Raw genomic sequence first — 22,917 nt, forward strand, 5'->3', positions numbered from 1 at the left:
TTAAGAGCCACAAATTTTTTTGGAATAACAACAGTAAGTAGGTATTGCTGGCATCGGCCTTCTTTCTGATTAGCCAGCAGCCTCTGGTTTACCAGCAAGAAAAACATGAAGGTAAGGAGCCTGGCAACTGAGTAGGGCTCTTGGCCTGTGGAGACATCCCAGCTGCTCATGTTGGAGCAGTGTCAACTCTGAAACAGGATAGTACTATCAGGTGGTAACTAGTCTATGGAATAATACATAAATCTTTACCAGTACCAGCAACGAAAACATGCTGCTTTTTTGTGTGTGCTCAGAAATGATGTCTTAGTAACATGAACACATCATAATTAAGTTCCATTAAGCATCAATAAAGAATACATTAACAATTCACTAGTTCTTATGCATATAGTCAACGAACACTCCAAAAATTCAGTAAAATCTATTGTTTATGGATAATGAACATATCCAGAATTTTCCACTGGGCCAGAATCTTTTTCAAGCAAGTTTCTCTGTTCTAGGGCACAGTTTATCATTTCATACATAGGAACTTGCTAAAAACAGCGAAAGACACTCCGGGGACTGAAGCTCATTAAGGGCTCAATACATTTTTACATCACTGGTGTCTCAAAATGGCACAAGGTCAGAGAGACAGCTGTGGCCCATTACCCCCCTGAAGCCAGGCACTGGCAGGAATGAGTGTGGATGGCAGTGACACTGGGGGGACCTTCTAGAGCCATCCATAAAGTGAGTCTCACCTTTTAAAAAGACACATACTCTTTTGGGAGTTTTCCCCCAGGAAAACACATTTAAACTCAAAATACTACATAAACTCCATGGAACCCATCCAGTGAGCTCTTAGGGGTCCAAGCCCCCAGATAAGGAACTGCTGACTTAGATTTCTCTCAGATACCCATGTATTCCTGCTTTTGGAGGGTCTGAAGCACATCCCTTCCCATTTCCTACTCAGATTTGGGGCTACTCAGTAGATAGGTCATCTGTGTTGCAAGAACGTGGGGTGTACTCAGCCTGCAGCCTCAGGAGGAGTCTGTACTCCTTTAATTATTGCCTTTAAGTTATTTCAGGGTTGGTCTGCAGGACTTTGTGTAAAATTTCTTCTCTTACAAGACTCCCAAGGTGGCTCAAAGTTGGCCAGAAGAACAAAGACTCAACACAGTCAGGTGCCTGTAGGGGAACATGGCAAGACTGGTGGTCTGTGGTTCTCTCTGCAGTGTCTGTAGTCAGAGAAACCACCTGGGGGCTGGCATTGGCCCCTTCCCTTCCCAGGAGACAAATCTGGCTCTAAAACACAGAAATGCCTGTAAGAAAGGGATTCAAATAGTTCTCACCACGGAAAATCCCTCTTACAGGCCTGATTCTAGACGAAGTGGCCCTTCTGTCAAAGAGCTGGAGAGGACTCCTCTTGGCTGGGGTTTCATATGCTCTTGCATATCAGTTTCATGTCATCTGTGCTTCGTCACTCTCGGTACCAACAGCTTTGGTTGGGTATGAGGAGGTTTCCATTCCTATTCTTTACTCTGACTTATGCATGAGATACCAAGTGAGGATGGAGCAGAGGCCTTAAGAGAGAAATGTCTGAGTCCACTGTGTCTCCTAGGTGCTCCTGTTTGTGTCCTGAGCACCACAGACGCAGACACTCAGAAGTACTTTATAATCAAGATGGCGAATTTTCTGAAACCATTCCCCAGCTCTGATTTAAACAAACAAACAAACTTGCTTTCTGCGATCTAGAGGCAAAGCATTTGTGACTATTGCTGGTCACTTTTGGACCTGCCTTAAGCCTGGCCATTAGCAACTTGAAACACAATGTTCACTGTTTCTCCAAACCAGATTACCTATTATTTGCTTAGAGCTGCTAAGAGGTCAAGGTGATATTAGGGATGTAAAAGAGACGCTGAAAGGTCAGGCTGTGTGGCAAGCGAGGACTACCACTAATTCTTCATGAGGGCTTCTCCAAAGGACTGTTCAAGCACAGGCAAGGGATCCGCCAGTTATCAGATGTGCATTCTACACAGATGGCAGCTGCTGAGACTAGGCCATGGTCTGCAACAGACTGGTATACACCAAAGATGCCAGGTTGGCGTTTGGGGTCATGCTTAGCAAATCCCTTCCTGCTGTAGCCATCAGACAGTAGGGGTTTAAAACACTCAAATGAGCTGTCCCAACCCAAATTCAAAGCAGCAACTCACACGTCTCCTCTGCTGCCTCACACCACACACCAAACATGACTGGCTTACAAGCTAACCTACTTGGTCTCTCTCTCTTCGCTCTTCACCTCAACTCTGTGACTTCTTTAAGGGCTAGAGGCTGGCCTCAACACTTCTAAGCAGACAACAGGCTGGGCTGCCACTGAGACTCCTCAGCAAACGACCAGCCACAACATCTGGATTATGGTTATGATGGGGAAAACACTGGCCAAAAAACAGAATTTCCAAAAGGTAAATTTCTGTGTATTCACGCCTAATCCTCAAAAGTTGTGTAAACAATTTTTTTTCTACCTTCCCCCATCATTTGCACAATTTTTGTCAAGTCCAAACGTAATTTCAGATGAGGTAGGCAGTTTGTCTGCTGCGCCGTCGTCCTCGCGGGCGCGGGCAGGCTGCGCCGTGGGAGCGCTCGCGTCCCGGGCGGGGGCGGCGCGGCGCCTGCGGGAGCTCCTCAGCTGGCTATCTTCTCAATCTCGTCCAAGTCATCCGTGTCCAGTCTTTCTATCTTCTTATCTGAGGGGAGAGAGGCGGGTTCAGAGAGCGCCCCGCACAGGTCACAGGGGACGCAGGCAGGGGAGGGGCAGCCGGCGGGCAGGGCCCGGGGCTCCCTGGGACGTGCCGCCCCCGCCGCGGGCCTCCCGGAGCCCCCGAGGCGCCCGGGACTGGGCGGGCACACGGCCGGCGGCGGCCAGGCCCCCGGCCCCTCGGCCCGGCCGAGCGCTCCGGGAGCGGGGAGAACCTCCTGTCCTGGGGAAGGGCCTCTCGGGGCCATGGCCACACCCCCTCCCCGCCTGCCCCCGCGACCTGGCCCCGGCAGGGGGCTCTCCCGGGACTCACTGAAATGCTCCTGGATTCTGTTCAGGATGTTCATGCTGTGCTTGCTGTCCACCATGTTCACCGCCAGGCCGCGCTTGCCAAAGCGGCCGGTGCGCCCGATCCGGTGCAGGTAGGTCTCGTTGTCCGGGTTCCCGTCCTTGTCCACCGGGAGGTCAAAGTTGATGACGACAGACACCTGCTCCACGTCGATCCCTGCGTGAGGGAAGAGTTGGACGCGAGTGAGGACGGGAGACAGAAATCGCCGCTGCCCAGTCAGGCCCACCCTCACCAAGCTCAGGCGGAAGGCAGGGTCTGCGACAGGCCAGCTCTGGGGCTGGGACACGGGCAGGTGGCAGGACCCAGAGGGAGAGGACGGGGCCGTCCCGCTGCTGGCCAAACTCCGGCATCAGTCGCACAGCCTCCGCTGGATCCGAGCATCTGGAGAAGCAGCTGACGCCGCGCTGGGGCCGCAAGAGCAGGCGCCGTCCTCGGCCACCAGCCAGGACTCCCGGCTTCTGTGGACGTTCTCCTCCGCTGAGGGAGCCCCACAGGCTCGCCCACAAAACAGCGTCTCCCCCAAACCACCGCAGCCTCCCACACACGATCTCTCTGCGGCCCCGAGCCTGGCGGGCCAGGACCCAGTCTCTGCTCACCGCGGGCACACACGTTGGTGGTGACCAGAACCTTCTCTTTGCCCTCTCGGAAGCGCTCAATCACTGCGGCCCTCTGCTCCACCACCATTTCACCGCTCAGCAGAGCCACCTGGTGGCCTTCTTTTGAGAGCTCCGCCGCCAGCCAGCTAGCTGTTTTGCGGGTCTGGAGTGAAAAGAATTGTTTTAAATGAAGAGCTCTGTAAAAAAAAAAAAAATGAAGACACCTGCAGAAAAGTGGCTTTTTTGCTATTAACATACATGAACGCTCTACTGAGTTCAGTCAACAAGATGGGCTTAAAGTTTCTGAATATTTTTTAGCAATATGATTTTGAGGGAATAAAGTATATCAGTGATCTTAGTGTTATTGTGGTTTGAGCCAAAGGTCTTCATTCTGAAAGGGTCTACATTCTTAATACTTTAAAATTATTTCATTGGAAGGTATTTGGAACTTTTTCCCCCCAAGTAATCTCTAAGAAGTAGGGACCAGAGAAGGTTAGGTCTTCAGTCTTCCCCTTACAACTCATTACAACCTGAGAGACTAGGTCCTGGGACTGATTTTATTTCCTTTCCAGCCACAGGCGGTTAACAGTCCCCGGCAATAAGTGGAGCTGTCCTAGTGGGAGGGGCGGGGCCACATCCTCCAGGGGCCCCCCAACCCTGGAGGCCTGCTGCTGCTGCTGCTGCTGCTGCTACTCACATGGCAGAAGATCATGGCTTGAGCAATGGTGATGGCCCCGTAGATATTACACAAGGCCTGGAACTTCTCGTCTCTGCTGTTGCACAGGACGTAATACTGCTTGATGGTGTCCAGTGTCTCCTCCTCACGCTTCAGTTTGATGATGTTTGGGTCGGGCACTACTTTCTGGGCAAATTTCCAGACAGAGTCTTCAAAGGTGGCAGAGAAAAGCAGCATCTGGCAGTTCCTGGGCAGCATCCTGCAAGGGGAGCCCCAGGTGTCCAGCATGACCCTGACCCAGGCTTTCCCTGGAAGGACCAGGGCACAGCCTCCCCAGGCCTGATGACCTGCGTCCCCAGGAAGGGGCAGCGGGGAGCAGCTGTGGGGAGGAAGGGGGAGCAGACATGGGGCAGGGACGGGTGACCAAGAGTCCCTGAGTTTCCCTCCTTAACCCGGGCTGGGGGCGTGCTCAGTGCTGACTTGGAAATGGCCCATCAAACAAATGCCCCTGAGAGCTGTGAAGAGCCTGGCAGGGGCAAGAAGGGGAGTGTGAGGCAACAGGAGCAGGAACTGCAGGTCGGGAGCCGAGAAGTCCCTCCTGGCCCGAGGCCCTACCTCTGGATGCGGATGCTCTGATCTTGGTGGCCCTGAGTGGCTATCATCACGTCAGCCTCGTCCAGAACAAACACCTTGATCTTCTTGGGGTCGATGAACTTGAGCTTGGAGCACCAGTCCAGAACAGTCCCCGGGGTGCCAATGACAATGTGCTCACTGATTTTCTGACCTCTTTCCACTGTGGAGACAAGATGTGTTTTGTTTCATGGGTATTTCCCATGAAAAGCCAGGTTCACTCTCCAAGCAATTTTAAAGCTATGATGTATTTTAAAGCAATTGTTTTGATGTTTGCATTAATATTTTAAGGCAAGGTCAGGATAGCATTATAGTATTTAATGAACATACACACAAAAAACAGACAGTAATGCTGATAAGATTTGGTAAAGGCATGAACCATGAGATGATAACCTCTTCAGTAGTATTCTTTTACATTCTCTATAATCATCAACCTCTTTCAAGGATTTCATACCTGTATTTCTTCTTTGTCAGTATTATTCTGCCTAGCCTGGGTTTGCATTTCCCCACAAGTAGACTTTTTCAAAGTTAGTTTGTTGTGAAACAAGCAAAAGTAGAGTGGATAAAGAAAACAATAAAAACATCTCCCAGAGTTAATTGCCATGAACATTCTAGAACATTTTTACTCTAATAGTGACATTTTAAAAATTAGGCTATTAAACAAATCCAGAATTTGTAACATTTTATTTTTTTTTCTTATTTGGATATATTTTTTTTCCTTTGTTTTGTCTAATTGCTCTGGCTAGGACTTCCAGTACTAAGAGTGAATAGGAGTGTCAGAATTTGTAACATTTTATAAGCAACTGGTCTGCTCAAAATAAATGTAACAAAGTTGCTGGGGTGGGGGTGGGGATGTGAAGGGACTATTCTAGACTGCAAGAAACTAAAGAGATACCACAACCAAATGTAATGCATATATACTGACTTGGTTCTACAAAAAAACCATAAACACTTCTGGAACAATTAGGGGGGAGATTAAAATGGAAAGATGCTAGTTATCAGAGAATCTGTGATTTTGTTGGTTGTGATATGGGTATTGTCTGTTTGGTGAAGAATGCTCTTGCTATGAAATGCACACTAAATTACTTTGAAATAAAGTGTCGCGATGTCTACAGTCTTCTTTCGTTTTAAAAATATTTGGCTGCACTGGGTCTTAGTCGTGGCACACAGGACCTTTTTTCAGCTGTGGCATGTGGGATCTTTAGTTGTGGCATGCAGACTTAGAGGCGGTTTGTGTGATCTAGTTCCCTGACCAGGGACTGAACCTAGGCCTCCTGTTTTGGGAGCTCAGAGTCTTAGCCACTGGATCACCAGGGAAGTCCCCTACAATTTACCTTCAAGTGATTGACCCTCCGCCCAAGATACACATAATGCACGTAAAGCGAATATGGCAAAGTGTTCACTTTTCGGGTCCAGGTAGAAGGCACATGTGTTTATTGTAAATTTCAACTACTGCATATGTTTTTGGATTTTTCAAAATAAAAAGTTATTCCCTTAATTAGGATCACGTATTCATACTCACACTTATTGCCACGAACAGCATAAGCTAGCTTCAGCTCTGGGTAAAATTTGCCCATCTGCTCGATCACTTTTCCTGTTTGAAGGGCAAGCTCGTACGTCGGGGAGAGGCACAGACACTGGTAGGGAAAGAGTGCAGAGAGAGAGCTCAAGACGCTCACTGCGATGCAATGGGAAGTTACTTCTAGGGCGTAATGATTCCTCCCGCTGAGGCTGGAGGGAAGAGTAGACAGAGGGCACACCATCTGACTGTTTAAGCTGCAAAGTTGGAAGTACAATTCTCAGGGGTCAGAACTCTGGCTGGGTAGACACTTGAGAACAGCTGTTTGGCCACTGGAGTACCAGAAATCACATGTGAGCAGGGATCTGAAATTCCACCTGGAGATTACCTTCCTTTTCTCTCACTCAGAAGGTTCTCACAACTTCCTAATGGATGATAGAGATTAAGGAGCTTTTTCCTACAGCTAAAGGAGCATAGCCTGTAAGCACTATCCTAGGAATGGCATGTCGTTGAAAAGGAAAAAGGATTTTTTATATTATTGGAAGATCAACCATGTTATTTGTGCTCAACTTAAGGGGTTCTGGTTGATGTAAAAAGTAATACATAGCTCATCTTTTAATTCATCAAATGGCATTTCCCTTCTAGTTATGAGTTAGAAAACTCAGCTTCAAGCCCTTACCTGGGGGTGTCTGTTGGCTGGTTCTACTTGGCTGAGCATGGCCAACACAAAGGCAGCTGTTTTACCAGTACCAGACTGTGACTGGGCAATTAAGTTCTGTGGGCTGCACAAGAAAACAAACTGTTTAGGAGTTTAAATCTCATGTATTCTTTCAGTGAATAAAAATGAAGAATAAAGCTTAATTAAATGAGTATCTCAGCTTGCTTGACAGGAGGCAGCTTTGGCTTCTATAGTAGAGTACATATGCTAGCTTCACAGATGGAGGATTTTATGGTGGAATTTGAAGCACTTCTTATCTTTTATCTACTCTTGACATGGCAGTGAGTGATTCTTCTTTTCTGCTCAAAAACCTCCCATTCACTCCAGATTTCATTCAGGGAAAAAGTTAAAATTCTTATAATGCCCTATAAGGTCCCACCTGATGGGGCTCCCCGCTAGTTCTCCGTTCTCATCTGCTACAGCTCCCTCACTCCACTCCACCACCGCAGCTGCCCAGAGCTGCTCAACATACCAGCCATGCTCTCGTCCTCGGGCTTCTGCAGCAGCTAGACACTGCCTGGGATAGCTGTCCCTGTGACAGCATGCCAACTCTCTCTTCTCCTTCAAGTCTCTGCTCAGATATCACCTATTTAATGAGATTCCACCCTAACTACGTGATTTAAAGTTGCAACTTTGAAATGCCTTAAAAAGCAAGAGGTACTGGTGGGCCGATACATGATAAAGTACAGGAAAGTGTCAGTGAAAGAATCTAGGAGGCGCATATATAGGTGTTCACTATAAAACCCTTTCAGCTTTGTTGTTTGTCTGAAAACTGCCATAATAAAACATTGGGGGTAAAACTGCAGTCTTGGTCTTCCCAATCCCCCTCCTATCATGCTCTGTTTATTTTTCTCCTTAGCACTTACCACCTTTTTAAAAGAGAACTTTATTGAGATGTAGTTCATGTACCATGCAGTTCATCCATTTAAAGTATATAAGTCAATCTTTTTGGTATATGACTTTAATGATTTTTTTTAATTGTGGTTAAATATATAACATAAAATTTGCCATTTTAAAGTATACAATTCAGTGGCATTAATTATATTTACAATCTATCACCTTTAAACATACTATGTATTTATTTTTAATAAAAATAAATCTATACTCCGAAATAGAATGTAAGCTCCTTGTGGGCAAGAATTTTCACTGCTTTGTTCACTAAGTATCTAAGTTCCTAGTTCACTAATGTATCTAAGTGCCTAGTACAGTATGTGTCACAAACCAAGTCCTCAATAAATAAGTTAATGAAGGACAAGTATTAGAAAATTCTCAGAGCTCTTCTAACATTGACAGTCTAACAGTGAGCATCTTTGAAAGCATCAAGATCCATAAATACAAGTGGCAATTAGAAACAAGATAATAAATATTCCATTTATTCATGTTAAGTATGCTCAAAATGTCATTAAAAAAGAAAAAGACATTAACCATCTTGAAAAAACATCACTCTTGTGACACAGGACATAAGAGACTTTGAGAGAATACAGGCCTACAATATCTGTTTCCAGACAAATAGGGAAAGGGGTTTTCAGGGTTTAGGGTTTTATGCAATTTTATATAATCATGTGAAATATAAAAAGTTCCTTTTGTTCTAGAACCCTGTTCCTCAAAGTGTGGTCTGACTCCAGCAGCACCAGCAACACTGGGAAGCGTCTTAGAAATGGTGAGCCTCAGTCCCCACCCTAGATTCACTGAGGCCAGAATCTGCATTTTAATAAAGTCCCATGAGTTTCACATGCCTCTGAAAGTGTGAGCAGCACTGCCCCAGAAAACAATGTTAGCAATAGTACTGTTCTGATCGCCTCAATCCCTATTTAGTTTTTGTCATCTACATTTGACACATATATTTACTTACTCATATAATGAAATCATGGTGTATATAAATGGTATAAATGTACATGTATTTACCAACATAGAAATATTATCATATAATTATCATATCAAAAAAAGTATTTAACCATTTTATATGGTTCCTTTAAGCAAAAAGTATACAAATCCAAGTTTACATAGAAAAACATCTAGAAGTCTCTACTCTAAATATTAATAGTGTGGAGGGGAGGGAGATAACAAATTTTTTCTTTTCTCATTTTTCATTGTTTTCTAACTTTTAAAATGAACATGTATATATATATATATATTTTTTTTTAATAATGAAAGTAAAAAAAAAGTAACATGGGATAGAGGTGCATCAGGACACATACGGCTCAGCAAGCATTAAAGGCAATGCATTCTCTTGTATCTTGGATGGACGGTTGAAGCCCATGGCATAGACTCCTTGGAGAAGCTGTGGTTTCCTAGAAAAACAGTTTAAAATGAAAATCACAGTCTCTGGTTGAAGACAGAAGCCAAGTATCTAGCTAACAATACTAAAACTGTGAATAGGGCTCGATGTATGTGTGTAGCTAAAGCTTTTACAAATTACCAGGAAATTTTACTTACTAACCCAAAACAGCTAAATTATTTTATTAAACTTGTATTAGCTAAAAATGTTCTGTAGTGATGAAAAAATACATGTTAACAGGCCTAAAATTTCTAGTTAAACACAAAGGGGAGAGTCAGAAGGTACTCACAGCCGAAGCTCCTCGAAGGACTTGACTGAGTAGAGTGGGGAGTTGGGATCCCGCTGCAGGACTTCCACTTGGTTGGTGTTATCGACAAGGTTGCTTCTGATCAGCTTGTTGAGTAAGGACTGGGCGGCTCTGTCCTCTATAGGAAAAAAGCATGAAGGTTTTTAGAAGTCCATGAAATCTAGCATGATCTCCTCTGAATTCAGCTGCCATTAGTATTTTAAGCAATAACATGTATTTGTACTGGGACTCCTAATTCAAGGTAGAGTTTAGTTCTGATTTATAAATATAATTAAAAGTTTATTAAAAGCAAAATTTATGATGCTCGTATCATCTGTTGGGGCCTCATATTCTTCTCCAGAACTCTATTCCTAACAACTATCCTTTCTTGAAGTTCCTCCTCTCAAAACCCAAACATTTACTCTCCAATATGTACCCAATATAAATTTTAAAATGATGAGTTAAAAAACCCCATCACAATAATGGGGAAAAAAAAACAAATTGACAAAGTCTGTATCTTGATATTGGATAAGCTGTTTGCATCTTGTTATTCATGTTAAATTGTCAAAATATCATCAAATATAATTTTATTAGAAGATGGAGATGCAAGTTAAAATATCTTTTATAAAGACCTGTACAAGGTAATCATTCAGGGAATATTTCCTGCTGCTGTTGAAGTTTATCATCCGTTCAAAGTCAAATTTCTCTAAAATGTAAAGAATTAGAATCCCTTTAGAAAGAAGAAAGAAAGTGCAGTTGCTCAGTTGTGTCTGACTCTTTGCGACCTCATGGACTGTAGCCTACCAGGTTCCTCCATCCATGGGATTCTCCAGGCAAGAATAAATATTGGAATGGGTTGCCATTTCCTTCTCCAGATCTTCCCAACCCAGGCACTGAACCCTGGGCTCTCGCTAAAACGCGGCAGACGCTTTACCATCTGAGCCACCAGGGAAGTCCATTGGCAGGTCGGTATAAACCTCTTAGGATCCTTTTACCAATGACTATATTGAATTCTTACTAGCACTGTGGTGGTGGTGGTTTAGTCGCTAAGTCGTGTCTGACTTTGTGACCCCACGGACTGTAGCATGCCAGGCTCCTCCACCCATGGAATTCTTCTGGCAAGAATACGGGAGTGGGTTGCCATTTCCTTCTCCTGGGGATCTTTCCAACCCAAGAATAGAACCTGGGTCCCCTGCATCACAGACAGATTCTTTACCGACTGAGTTAGGAGAGAACACTAGCACTGTGACATCCATTAAACTCTAGCCAAGGCACGGCGCAAAAATGAAACCTCCTAACACTCCATTCTCTTAGACTGTAGAACTCCACGTATACATAACTCTAGGCTAGGTTACCTTTCTCTTCTTCATCAGCCTTCTCTGCATTAGCATTGGTCTTGACAACAGCACCTTTATCAGACACAAAGTGGCCGTCATTCAAAATCACATCCCATACCCAAGAGCTGAGACAGTTCAAATTCTATGAGACACTAGAAATGTAAAGGCCTGGGGAGCAAAAAAATAAATGAGGAAACCAAGCCACACATAAAAACATTTTATTGTTACTATATAAACAAAGGTATGAAAACTGATGCTTACATTTCAGTTCTTTCCTATTCCAAGTCCTCTCACTGAACCTCAAAAACTATGAATCCCTCACAGCATCAACATTTCTCAAATGTTATAGAAAGATGATTACATGACCTTGATGCTCAACAGAAGAATACCTATGCAAATCATGTTTCATCAATATATAAACACCACAGTGCCATTAAGAGTCTATGCGTATAAACTGTTGATTAATAGAAACAGATATTCAGTGTTGTAGTTATATTAAGATATACAGAAAAAGATCTGAGTAAGGTAAATGTTACAATTTCTCCCTTACAACTTTAAATACATGAACAAAAATTCAATAGACATCTTAGATTTTGTAGATATGGTTTCAGAATAATTACAACAGGTTAGCCCTCAGGGTGCTCATACTTTGTCTATCTCATCTCAAATTCAGGAATATTTTAAAAAGTAAATAATCATTGGCAGTGTATTTTCACGGTTAGTGATATATTTAATAATTTATAAGCCAATTAGTTATCTTCATATTTATATGAAGCATAACAAAACAATCCAGTTTGTTGATTCTCAAATCAAATAACTGCAAATATCTGCCTGTCTCCTGTCTGGTATGTATATAGTTTCTTTTTTCCAGTTGTTATAGTAAAACAAATACTAAAAGAAATCATTTTTTGTTTTCAAAATAGCATTTAGTTACTCACCATTGGCATCTGGTTTTATTTTCTCTTCTTTAAGATGCAAGTTGCTCAGCTAAATGGAGAATATCGGGGGAGAAGTGTCAGGAAAATCACTCAAAAGATTTTGCATCAATAGTGCCTCTCCCAGTGAAGCTGGGAAGAAATGAACCACTCTGGTGACCTATTATTCATTAGCCTATTCTGCTGGGCTCCTTTTGTTTACTAAATGTTAGAGTGAGAATAAACAAAATAAACAAGTACAGCAGTACTGAAGCTGAAGCTCCTGTATTTTGGTCACCTGATGCAGAGAGCCACTGGAAAAGACCCTGATGCTGGCAAAGATCGAGGGCAAGAGAAAAAGTGGGTGACAGAGGATGAGATGGTTGAATAGCATCACCGATACAATGGACGTGAATTTCAGCAAACTCTGGGAGATAGTGAAGGACAGGGAAGCTAGGTGTGCTATAGTCCATGGGGTTTCAGAGTTGGACACGAGTTAGCAGCAGCAGTAGAAAAAAATGGTTACACAACAGCTCAAAATCCACACTTCCTAACTGCAATCCCTAGAAATAATTATAATTTGTGAGTTTGCTTAATGCACTGATTACACACCTACTCACAATCTCTCAACAGAATACCATGTGAGTTGTCCCCCTCATTTTTCAAACGAGAAACTTTAAAGGGGTACTGGAAAATGCAGTCATTCTTCAAACAGAACACTGAGGTGGGAGGTCTGTGATGAAAAGCATCCGTGGGCGCACATCAGTTATGCTTCAGGCTGGTTCAGGCCCCAGGGCCACAGCACGCCACGGTGCAGCCTCTCGTTCAGGCTTCCTTGTGCTGGATGTCTGGTATTTAAATCGGGAACGGCCTAGAGTACCATGGCACACTGTGCAATCAAGGTACAGAACAGGATGAAGTGGAATAGAAAGGAAAGGGACAGAGGAAAGACGCTTTAAAGAAACATTTAGTAGGACTTTGATCAGACACTGCTAGGGATATCCTAGAAGGACTCATCTCCCCTGTTATTATAAAAATTTGTCAATTATACCTCAATAAAGCCAAAAGGAAAAAAAAAGGAAAGACTAGAACAGAAGATAAAGTCAGGGGGTATTTCTATTTTTAGTTTACCTTTGGATCAAGGACAGAGCAGGTGCTTTAGTCAAAATATTAAGTAGGGCTTAAGACCCAGATAATCATGATGATGTGATCACTAATCTAGAGTCAGACATCTTGGAAAGTGAAGTCAAGTGGGCCTTAGAAAGCATCACTACGAACAAAGCTACTGGAGGTGATGGAATTCCAGTTGAGCTGTTTCAAATCCTGAAAGATGATGCTGTGAAAGTGCTGCACTCAATATGCCAGCACATTTGGAAAACTCAGCAGTGGCCACAGAACTGGAAAAGGTCAGTTTTCATTTCAATCCCAAAGAAAGGCAATGCCAAAGAATGCTCAAACTACCACACAATTGCACTCATCTCACATGCTAGTAAAATCATGCTCAAAATTCTCCAAGCCAGGCTTCAGCAATACGTGAACCGTGAACTCCCTGATGTTCAAGCTGGTTTTAGAAAGGCAGAGGAACCAGAGATCAAATTGCCAACATCTGTTGGATTATGGAAAAAGCAAGAGAGTTCCAGAAAAACATCTATTTCTGCTTTATTGACTATGCCAAAGCCTTTGACTGTGTGGATCACAAGAAACTGTGGAAAATTCTGAAAAAGGTGGGAATACCAGACCACCTCACCTGCCTCTTGAGAAACCTGTATGCAGGTCAGGAAGCAACAGTTAGAACTGGACATGGAACAACAGACTGGTTCAAAATAGGAAAAGGAGTACGTCAAGGCTGTATATTGTCACCCTGCTTATTTAACTTCTATGCAGAGTACATCATGAGAAACGCTGGACTAGAAAAAACACAAGCTGGAATCAAGATTGCCGGGAGAAATATCAATAACCTCAGATATGCAGATGATACCACCCTTATGGCAGAAAGTGAAGAGGAGCTATAAAACCTCTTGATGAAAGTGAAAGAGGAGAGTGAAAAAGTTGGCTTAAAGCTCAACATTCAGAAAACAAAGATCATGGCATCCAGTCCCATCACTTCATGGGAAATAGATGGGGAAACAGTGGAAACAGTGTCAGACTTTGTTTTTCTGGGTTCCAAAATCACTGCAGATGGTGACTGCAGCCATGAAATTAAAAGACGCTTACTCCTTGGAAGAAAAGTTATGACCAACCTAGATAGTATATTCAAAAGCAGAGATATTACTTTGCCAACTACGGTCCATCTAGTCAAGGCTATGGTTTTTCCAGTGGTCACGTATGGATGTGAGAGTTGGACTGTGAAGAAGGCTGAGCACTGAAGAATTGATGCTTTTGAACTGTGGTGTTGGAGAAGACTGTTGAGAGTCCCTTGGACTGCAAGGAGATCCAACCAGTCCATTCTGAAGGAGATTAGCCCTGGGATTTCTTTGGAAGGAATGATGCTAAAGCTGAAACTCCAATACTTTGGCCACCTCATGCGAAGAGCTGACTCATTGGAAAAGACTCTGATGCTGGGAGGGATTGGGGGCAGGAGGAGAAGGGGACGACAGAGGATGAGATGGCTGGATGGCATCACGGACTCGATGGACGTGAGTCTGAGTGAACTCTGGGAGTTGTTGATGGACAGGAAGGCCTGGCGTGCTGCGATTCATGGGGTCGCAAAGAGTCAGACACGACTGAGCGACTGAACTGAACTGAACTGAAGACATCGTGGAGAGAAGGGAAAAAGAATGAAAATCACCATTATCAAATGGCTGCTTCTTAAGGCACCACCTGCACAGGTTTTCTATGTCTTGAGGTTCATTTCTGTTTTTTAAGTGGAGAGAGGAATGAAAAAACATTTAATGAGTGGTCAGCTGGGAATGGAGGAACTTCACTTCTCCTGATGGAAACTGTGAAGGGAGTTTCTGGTGTCTGTCCACTTTGGTGTTGGGGTGGAGGGAAGAGGAAGGGGGAAAAGACACTGGAGAGGCTGGCAAGAAGGGAAATTGGCAAATAAGGAAACCACTATAAACAGTAATGATCCTTCATTAATTCTGAAGGACACAGAGCACACTGATAGACAATGAGGAAACCAGCACAGTGTATGAAATATAAAGTGAAAGCCACTCAGTTGTGTCTGACTCTGCGACCCCAGGCACCGTCCATGGAATTCTCCAGGCCAGAATACTGGAGTGGGTAGCTGGTCCCTTCTCCAGGGGATCTTCCCAACCCAGAGATCGAACACTTGGCAGGCAAATTCTTTACCACTGAGCCACCTGGGAAGCCCCATATATGTAGTAGGTGCTTAATATATTCTAGTCATCACTGAAGGAGTCTTCCACATCCTGCCGATGAACCTAGTTTAAGCCTAATATTTAAGGCTGTTAAAAAAAAAAAAAAAACAGACAGACTTACTGGCAATATTTACAAGAGCAGGGTTAACAGTACTCCTAGGGTGACAACTGCTACCTAAAATAAGTGACAGGTTGATATATAAGTTAGAAATATCCTTTACTGTAATATTCAATGATAAAAGGACAACCTATTCTTTTGTTGGTATATTGTTAAAATTGAAGCTAACAGAGTAAATAAAGTAGTTAAATAAAATGCCATCAACTTTCTCTATTCATTGCAACAATGTAAATGAAATCAAGAGATGTTCTGATTACAGTGTATCAGAATTCTGGAGAGGTTCCAGCAGATTCTGAAAAGATACTCTGCCCTCACTTGGCTGTAGCAATCTCAAAGCCTATACAGCAAAAGCACCAGGGCAATGAAGTTTGCATCATCCACTACAGTGTCAGTGAACTGAATGCTGAAACTTCTGGTTAAGTCCAGTTACTTCAGATTTCTTCCTTTGCTTTGCTTACTTGGACCAAAAGGAGAAACCAGTTTCTCTTGCAACTTCACTCAACACCACTTTGCAATCCAAGAAGATTAACCAAAAGCCAAAATACCCACCTTATAATATCTACATTTTTAATGCCTTTAATTAATATTTTAGTTTTAAAGATATGTAAAAATAATTGGAAACTGTAAGTTATACACTGTGTTTTATTCAAAAGCTACTTGAGAAAGGATTGTTTGCTTTTTTAAAGCCATACCTTGCAGCATGAGGGATCCTAGTTCCCCAACCAGGAATTGAACCTGTGCCCCGCTCATTTGGAGTGCAGAGTCCCAACCACTGGACCAGCAGGGCAGTCCCAAGAGAGGACTCTTGCCACAACAGAAGGAAGATCTAACGGTGAGGGAGCTCTGCTGAACGAGGACTGCCCTGAGCACAGCAGTGAGTTAGGTGACTGCAGGGGCTCGCGCCTCAGAGTGCTGTTCCCTCTGCCCTCCTCTGAATTGGAATTTCCCAAGAAGCAAGAAGAGCAAATAGGGACGAGGAAGGAAACATAAACAGGATCTAACACTTTCTTAAAGGAGTAAAAACTGGAGCTAGAGGAATATTTAAAATACAAGGGCTTCCTTTGTGGCTTAGTGGTAAGGAATCTGCCTGCCAATGCAGGAGACATTGCTTCAGTCCCTGGGTCAGGAAGATCCCCCGGAGGAAATGGCAACCCTCTCCAGTGTTCTTGCCAGGAAAAATCCCATGGACAAAGGAGCCTGGCGGGCTACAGTGCTGGGGTTGCAGAGTTGGACACGATTTAGCACGTAAACAACAACCTTGCACTGTGCATGTCACAGTCACCCGCATCATGCCATCCCTGCGGAGGTTCTCAGGGGGAGTGCCACAGAACAGAAGGACACAGGTGTCTTTACTCATTTGTTCAGTTTCAGAATAAAACTTATCCAGGTTCAGCTAGTCTCTACAACATGAACCAGTAATTTAAAAGATTCCTGCAAAGAAACTGAATTATAGAAAACTACAACCATAATAATAGGCACTACTTAAACAGCACTTATTTCAGGCATGTCCGAAAATTAATGAGGTGGACACTCTGTTTATCCCCATTTAACAGATGTGGGAACTAAAGCACAGAAAGTTCAGTAATTTGCCTGAAGTCATACAACTAATAAGGGAGGGGCCCAGAATACAAATCCAAGTCTGTCTAGTTACAAAGTCTTAGGTCTTAACTTCTACACAACAGAGCCTCTCATAGGTGATACTAATCTCAAAAAAATAATAATAAAGATGATATAATGATGCAGTCACTTTGGAAAACAGTATAGCAGTTCTTCAAAACTTAAACACAGAGTTACTATATCATCCAGCAATGCCACTTCTAGATACATACCCAAGTGATTGAAAATGCATGTTCATACAAAAATTTGTACCTGATGATCATACCAACATTATTTATAATAGCTAAAAAGTAGAAATAATTCAAATGCCCATCAGTGCACACCGATGAATAGATAAATGAAATGTGGCATATCTATATATCATCATTTGGCAACAAAAATCAGTGAAGTATTGATATATGCCGCAACTTGGATGAACCCTGAAAATGTGCTCAGTGAAAGAAGCCGGCCACAGAAGAGCACGTATGATGGGATTCCATTTACATGCGACGTCCTGAATAGGCAGATCTAAAGAGACAGAAAACAGATTAGTGGCTACAAAGGGCTGGGCCGAGGAGAAATAGGGGGTTTGGGATGATGAAAATGTTCTAAAATTGACTGTGGTAATGTTGATCCAATCTTCCTACTACATAAAAAGTCAACTCAAAATGGATCATAGTCATAAATGTGACATTTAAAGCCATAAATCTTCTGGAAGAAAATACAGGTGAAAAACTTTGTGGACTTGGGTAAGGTATTATTTCTTAGAACACAGAAAGAACTAATCATGAAAAAATTGACAAATTAGAATTAACCAACATTGAAAGTATCTGTTCTTCAAAAAGTACTGTTAAGAAAATTTAAATGTTAAGTTTCAGTCGGGAGAATATTTATGCAAATGACATATTTGATAAAGGACTTGTATCCAGAATACATGAAGAATTCTCACAACTCAATAATAAGAAAACAATCATTTTTTTAAAGTGTCGATCAGTTTTTTTTTAATTGGCAAAAGATCTGAAAAGCCACTTCAAGAAGTCATACCAGTGGCCAAGGACATAAAAAGACGCTCAACGTCATTAGTCATTCAGTTCAGTTCAGTCAGTCAGTCGTGTCTGACTCTTTGGGACCCCACAGACTGCAGCTTCCCGGTCCATCATCAACTCCCAAAGTTTACTCAAACTCATGTCCATGGAGTCGGTGATGCCATCCAACCATCTCATCATCTGTCGTCCCCTTCTCCAGCCTTCAATCTTTCCCAACATCAGGGTCTTTTCAAATGAGTCAGCTCTTCACATCAGGTCGCCAAAGTATTGGAGTCTCAGCTTCAACATCATTCCTTCCAGTGAATATTCAGGAGTGATTTCCTTTAGGATGGACTGGCTGGATTTCCTTGCAGTCATTAGGGAAATGTAACTTAAAGCCTTGTAAGATATCACTCTACACCTATTAGAATGGAGGAACAAACTGGCCATGCTGCGCTGCTGAGAATGGGAGGCAACTAGAGCTCTCACATGTTGCTGGTGGTAATACAAAATGCTACAGGCCTGTGGAAAATAGTTTGGTACATAACTGACAAAGTTAAACATACACCTACCATATAACCCAGCAAATCACACTACTAGACATCTACCAAAGAGAAATGCAGACATAAGTCCATACCAAAATCTGTATATGCTAATGTGTATAACAGCTTTATTCATAAATACCCTCAAACTAGAAAATACCCAAATGTTCATCGACAGAAGGTTAAACAACCTGTGGTACACCCATACATGGAATACTACCCAGCAATAAAAAAAGAACAAACTACTGAAAGCCAGATTTTTCAACAGGTTTGCAATACTGTATAATACCATTTATACTATATTTTGGAAAAGGTATAGGTAAAATGACAGAAAACATATTAGCAGCTGCCAGAGAAGGGTAGAGACAAGAAAGTGAATGCAAAAAAAGTTTGGGGGAACTTTTTAGAGTGGTGGGAACGTTCTATATCTTGATTGTGGTGGTAGTGACAGGACTGTATGCCTCTGTCAAAATTCACAGAATTGTAGCACAAGGTGAATCTTACTTTAAACTTTATCACAATAAACTTGACTTTAAAAATTTTAAAAATTAATGAGATTCAACATTCAGCTAATAAGAGTCTGAAATGAGGGAATGAAAATAAAAACAAAGGAGAAGAAATCAACAATGAAAAATTTCAAGAAAACTTCCCATAACACAAGGGCAAGAGTTTTCAGAATGAAGTTCCCACCCCGTGCCTAATAAAATGAATGAAAATAAACCCATATCAAGACACATTATCATGAATTTTCTGATGAATGGAGACAAACAGAAGATTCTTCAAGCTTAGAAAGGGAGAAAGGGGTCACATCAGTAATCAGGATGGTCTCCGACATCTCAACAACAAATACAGAAATCTAACAGGCAGTAGAACAATGTCTTTAAAATTTGGCAGGTGGGGCTTCTCTAGTGGCTCAGTGGTAGAGAATCTCTCTGCCAGTGCAGGAGACATAGGTTGAATCCCTGATCTGGGAAGATCCCACATGTCATGGAGCGACTGAGCCCGGGGACCACAAGTACTGAGCTTGTGCTCTAGAACCCGAGCCCAGGAGCTGCGACTCCTGAACCCACAAACTGCAGACACTGAAGCCCACACACCCTAGAGCCCATGCTCTGCGATAAGAGAAACCGTGGTGAGAAGCCCACAGGCCACAACTAGAGAAAAGCCTAAGCAGCAATGAAGACCCAGCACAGACAGAAATTTAAAAAAAAATTTTTTAATTGGCAGGAAGATAATTTCCAACCTACAATTAATGCTACACCCAGCAATACTATTATTCAAATGATAGGGCAAAATAAGCTAATTTCAGAAAGGCAATATCTTAAAAAATTGACTTCCCATATACCTTCAGAAAGCTGATAGATATATGACTGCACCAAATCCAGAAAGATGTAGAGGGGGGTGAAGACATGAAAGCATCCAGTACAAGAGAAGAGGGGCAAGTCCCCTGAATGAGGGCGAAGAGAAATCTGCCCTGTTCCCCTCCAGCCCCTAAAACAAATTGGGGCAATTCGTACAGTTCAAAACAGGCTACAAGACCTTGGAGAAACAGAACTAACAGAATACTTGGTGTGTGGGGACATCTTGAGATAAACTTAGATGATTAGCAAAGAGCCTGAGGTTGAACTGGTGATAAGCACAAAACAAAAACGTAAATTCCAAGGAAAAAATGGTATAGGAAAAATATTTGAGTTATTAATATAAACACAGAAAGCTGATCTAACTAAAACCACAGTGGAAAGATGAGGAATAGGAAGGTGTGCTTCTATGGTGGGAAAAGGAGGATGGACCACAGTGTCAAAATCAATAAACACCTAAAACGGAAAACTGAAGAAGTAGCAAAGCAAGCATGTAATTCAGGGAACAAGGAGGTCAATATCGTAGATCAATGTCAAGAGAAACAGCAGTTTTCTTCGGGGAGGAAAAAACTGACTCCTTAGGTGCATATGAAACTTAATCACTTATAAAAAAACAAAAAATACTAAGTCTTTGTTCTCCAGAAATTCACAGACAACCTAGATAGCATATTCAAAAGCAGAGACATTACTTTGCCAACAAAGGTCCCTCTAGTCAAGGCTATGGTTTTTCCAGTGGTCATGTATGGATGTGAGAGTTGGACTGTGAAGAAGGCTGAGCTCCGAAGAATTGATGCTTTTGAACCGTGGTATTGGAGAAGACCCTTGAGAGTCCCTTGGACTGCAAGGAGATCCAACCAGTCCATTCTGAAGGAGATCAGCCCTGGGATTTCTTTGGAGGGAATGATGCTGAAGCTGAAACTCCAGTATTTTGGCCACCTCATGCTAAGAGTTGACTCATTGGAAAAGACTCTGATGCTGGGAGGGATTGGGGGCAGGAGGAGAAGGGGACGATAGAGGATGAGATGGCTGGATGGCATCACCGACTCGATGGACATGAGTTTGGGTGAACTCCGGGAGTTGGTGATGGACAGGGAGGCCTGGCGTGCTGCGATCCATGGGGTCGAAAAGAGTCGGACACGACTGAGCGACTGAACTGAACTGAGGTACCAAAAAAGCGGGTTCAAAGCACTATCATAATGCGAGTGTTTAGGCGGGAAAAATTAATTCTACACAGTACTGTTTAACATATAACTTGCTTACTGTGTGTCAGGCCCACAACAAAGTTAAGCGGATCACGAGAGGATTTACTGACTGCCGGGCCCACAGAGTGGATCATTCATCATCAATGGGCAAGCTGAGGAAGCACACAAACATGAGTAAGCCATGGTTCCCGGACACAAGCAGCTCAGAATGGGGAAGTGGAAAATGACACCTAAATAGGTGATTATTACAGTTCAGGGCGGTAAGTGCAATCCTGACTCCAGGAAGACAGGCGGGCGGCTGGCTCTTTCCCGATGGGAGAGCTCACCTGTGCTTACGTAACTTGGGGGAGGCTGGCGGGTGGGGAAACAAAGCCAGCTCAGGGTCCAGGCTCCATCCCCACAAGCACCCCATCCCGGCTCGGACCAAGCCAGAGAGTGACTTTTTCCAGGATCTGATCCCCGGCCAAAACTGGCCCCCTGACCCTTTCACGGCTGAAACCAACTCACCGACTCGGCTGCCGCTTCCTGCTCGTCCACCGCCAGGGCCCATGAGTCGGTGGCCATGGTCACGGGCACAGGCTGGGACGCAGGTGCTGGCGAACGCGGCGGCTTGTGCGGCGCGATCAGCAATCCGGAGACTCCGGCCCCGGGGAGGGGGAAGTCTCTCGCTCTGGAGCTGGGGACCGGAAGCGGCGCGCCCCAGTGACGTCAGAGTCCGCGCCGGCACGCCAAACCCTCTCCCTCTTTGGGCTGGCGTTTTTGTCGCCTTCAAACCTCCACCTCTTCATTGCTCTTAAGTTTCTTATACAACTTTCAGAACTGTAGACTAAGGTAGTATGTTAAAGTGCCTAAGCTCCTGTCAACTGGCTCTCCAACCAAAGAGCAAAACCCCATTTTCCTCCAGCACAGTGACATAGAACATGCTCATATACATTGAATGTACCAATACACAAAACCATTATGGATTTCCTTACCCTACTGCTCTCCACCCGGGTGCCCTTTCCCAATGAAATCTCCTGCTTTGTCAGCACATGTGTGTCATTTCCGAGTGTTAAACAAGAGCCCAGTTTCCGGCCCTTGAAGGGGGTCTGCCTTCCTGCAATAAATGGCGACTCTTGTGGGGACTCTTCTTCCCTGAGACTGACATCCTGACCACTCGGGGTACTCAGAGACCAGCTTGCCTGCCAATGGACCAGACCCAGCAGCCGCAACTGGGACCGTTTTGTCCCTGGTCTCCTCCTGACGCAGACAACTGGCCAGAGTGCCCCGACCGGTAAGGAACAAGAGACTTTATTGACCTCTCTCCCCTTCCCTCTGTCTTTCCTCTCCTTAACCCTTCCGATCCTTCCCTCTTTTTCTAGTCCCCCGGTCCTGGACGCAGGAATCTGGTCGAAGGGCCCTCAGCCTGAGCTGAGGATTGGAGACTGATCACCTCCTCTTGGCAGAGAACTCGAATTCTGGTTCTGATATCTGGTGGGGCCAAGTTCCAGTCCTCCCTTCTCTGGAGGCCCAGGGAAAAGTCCCATAATGCCTGGGTATCTGTAGGTGGCAGGAAACGTCTGTAAGGCCACCCCTTTCGCCCCCTCCTCTTCTGCCTCCTCCCCCTTCTTTCAACCTGGTTTCCTTTCCTCTCTTGAACATCTTTGATGTTCTGTGTCTCTGTAGGAAGTTTTGCTTTCCTGGTGGTGCAGAGGTTAAAGCGTCTGCCTGCAATGTGGGAGA

The 22,917-nt window shown here is 43.7% G+C and overlaps 1 protein-coding gene across 2 annotated transcripts; it reads right to left on the bottom strand.

Moving 5' to 3' along the window:
- LOC106501919 (ATP-dependent RNA helicase DDX19B) lies at positions 408-21,900 on the bottom strand. Of its 2 annotated transcripts, XM_018061689.1 has the most exons (12): positions 21,703-21,900; positions 12,056-12,104; positions 11,136-11,189; positions 9,784-9,919; positions 9,415-9,507; positions 7,178-7,280; positions 6,502-6,616; positions 4,965-5,142; positions 4,371-4,608; positions 3,674-3,836; positions 3,042-3,233; positions 408-2,717 (listed from the first exon to the last, which is right to left on the bottom strand). In XM_018061689.1, exons 1-12 carry the CDS (start codon positions 21,757-21,759, stop codon positions 2,656-2,658), a joined length of 1,440 nt encoding a protein of 479 aa, XP_017917178.1. In that variant the 5' UTR covers positions 21,760-21,900; the 3' UTR covers positions 408-2,655. The 2 variants fall into 2 exon arrangements, with proteins under 2 accessions (XP_017917178.1, XP_017917179.1); XM_018061690.1 differs by lacking the exons at positions 11,136-11,189; positions 12,056-12,104 and having other exon boundaries at positions 21,703-21,898.

Source organism: Capra hircus, chromosome 18 (assembly GCF_001704415.2).
Source record: "Capra hircus breed San Clemente chromosome 18, ASM170441v1, whole genome shotgun sequence".
Classification (NCBI taxonomy): Eukaryota; Metazoa; Chordata; class Mammalia; order Artiodactyla; family Bovidae; genus Capra; species Capra hircus.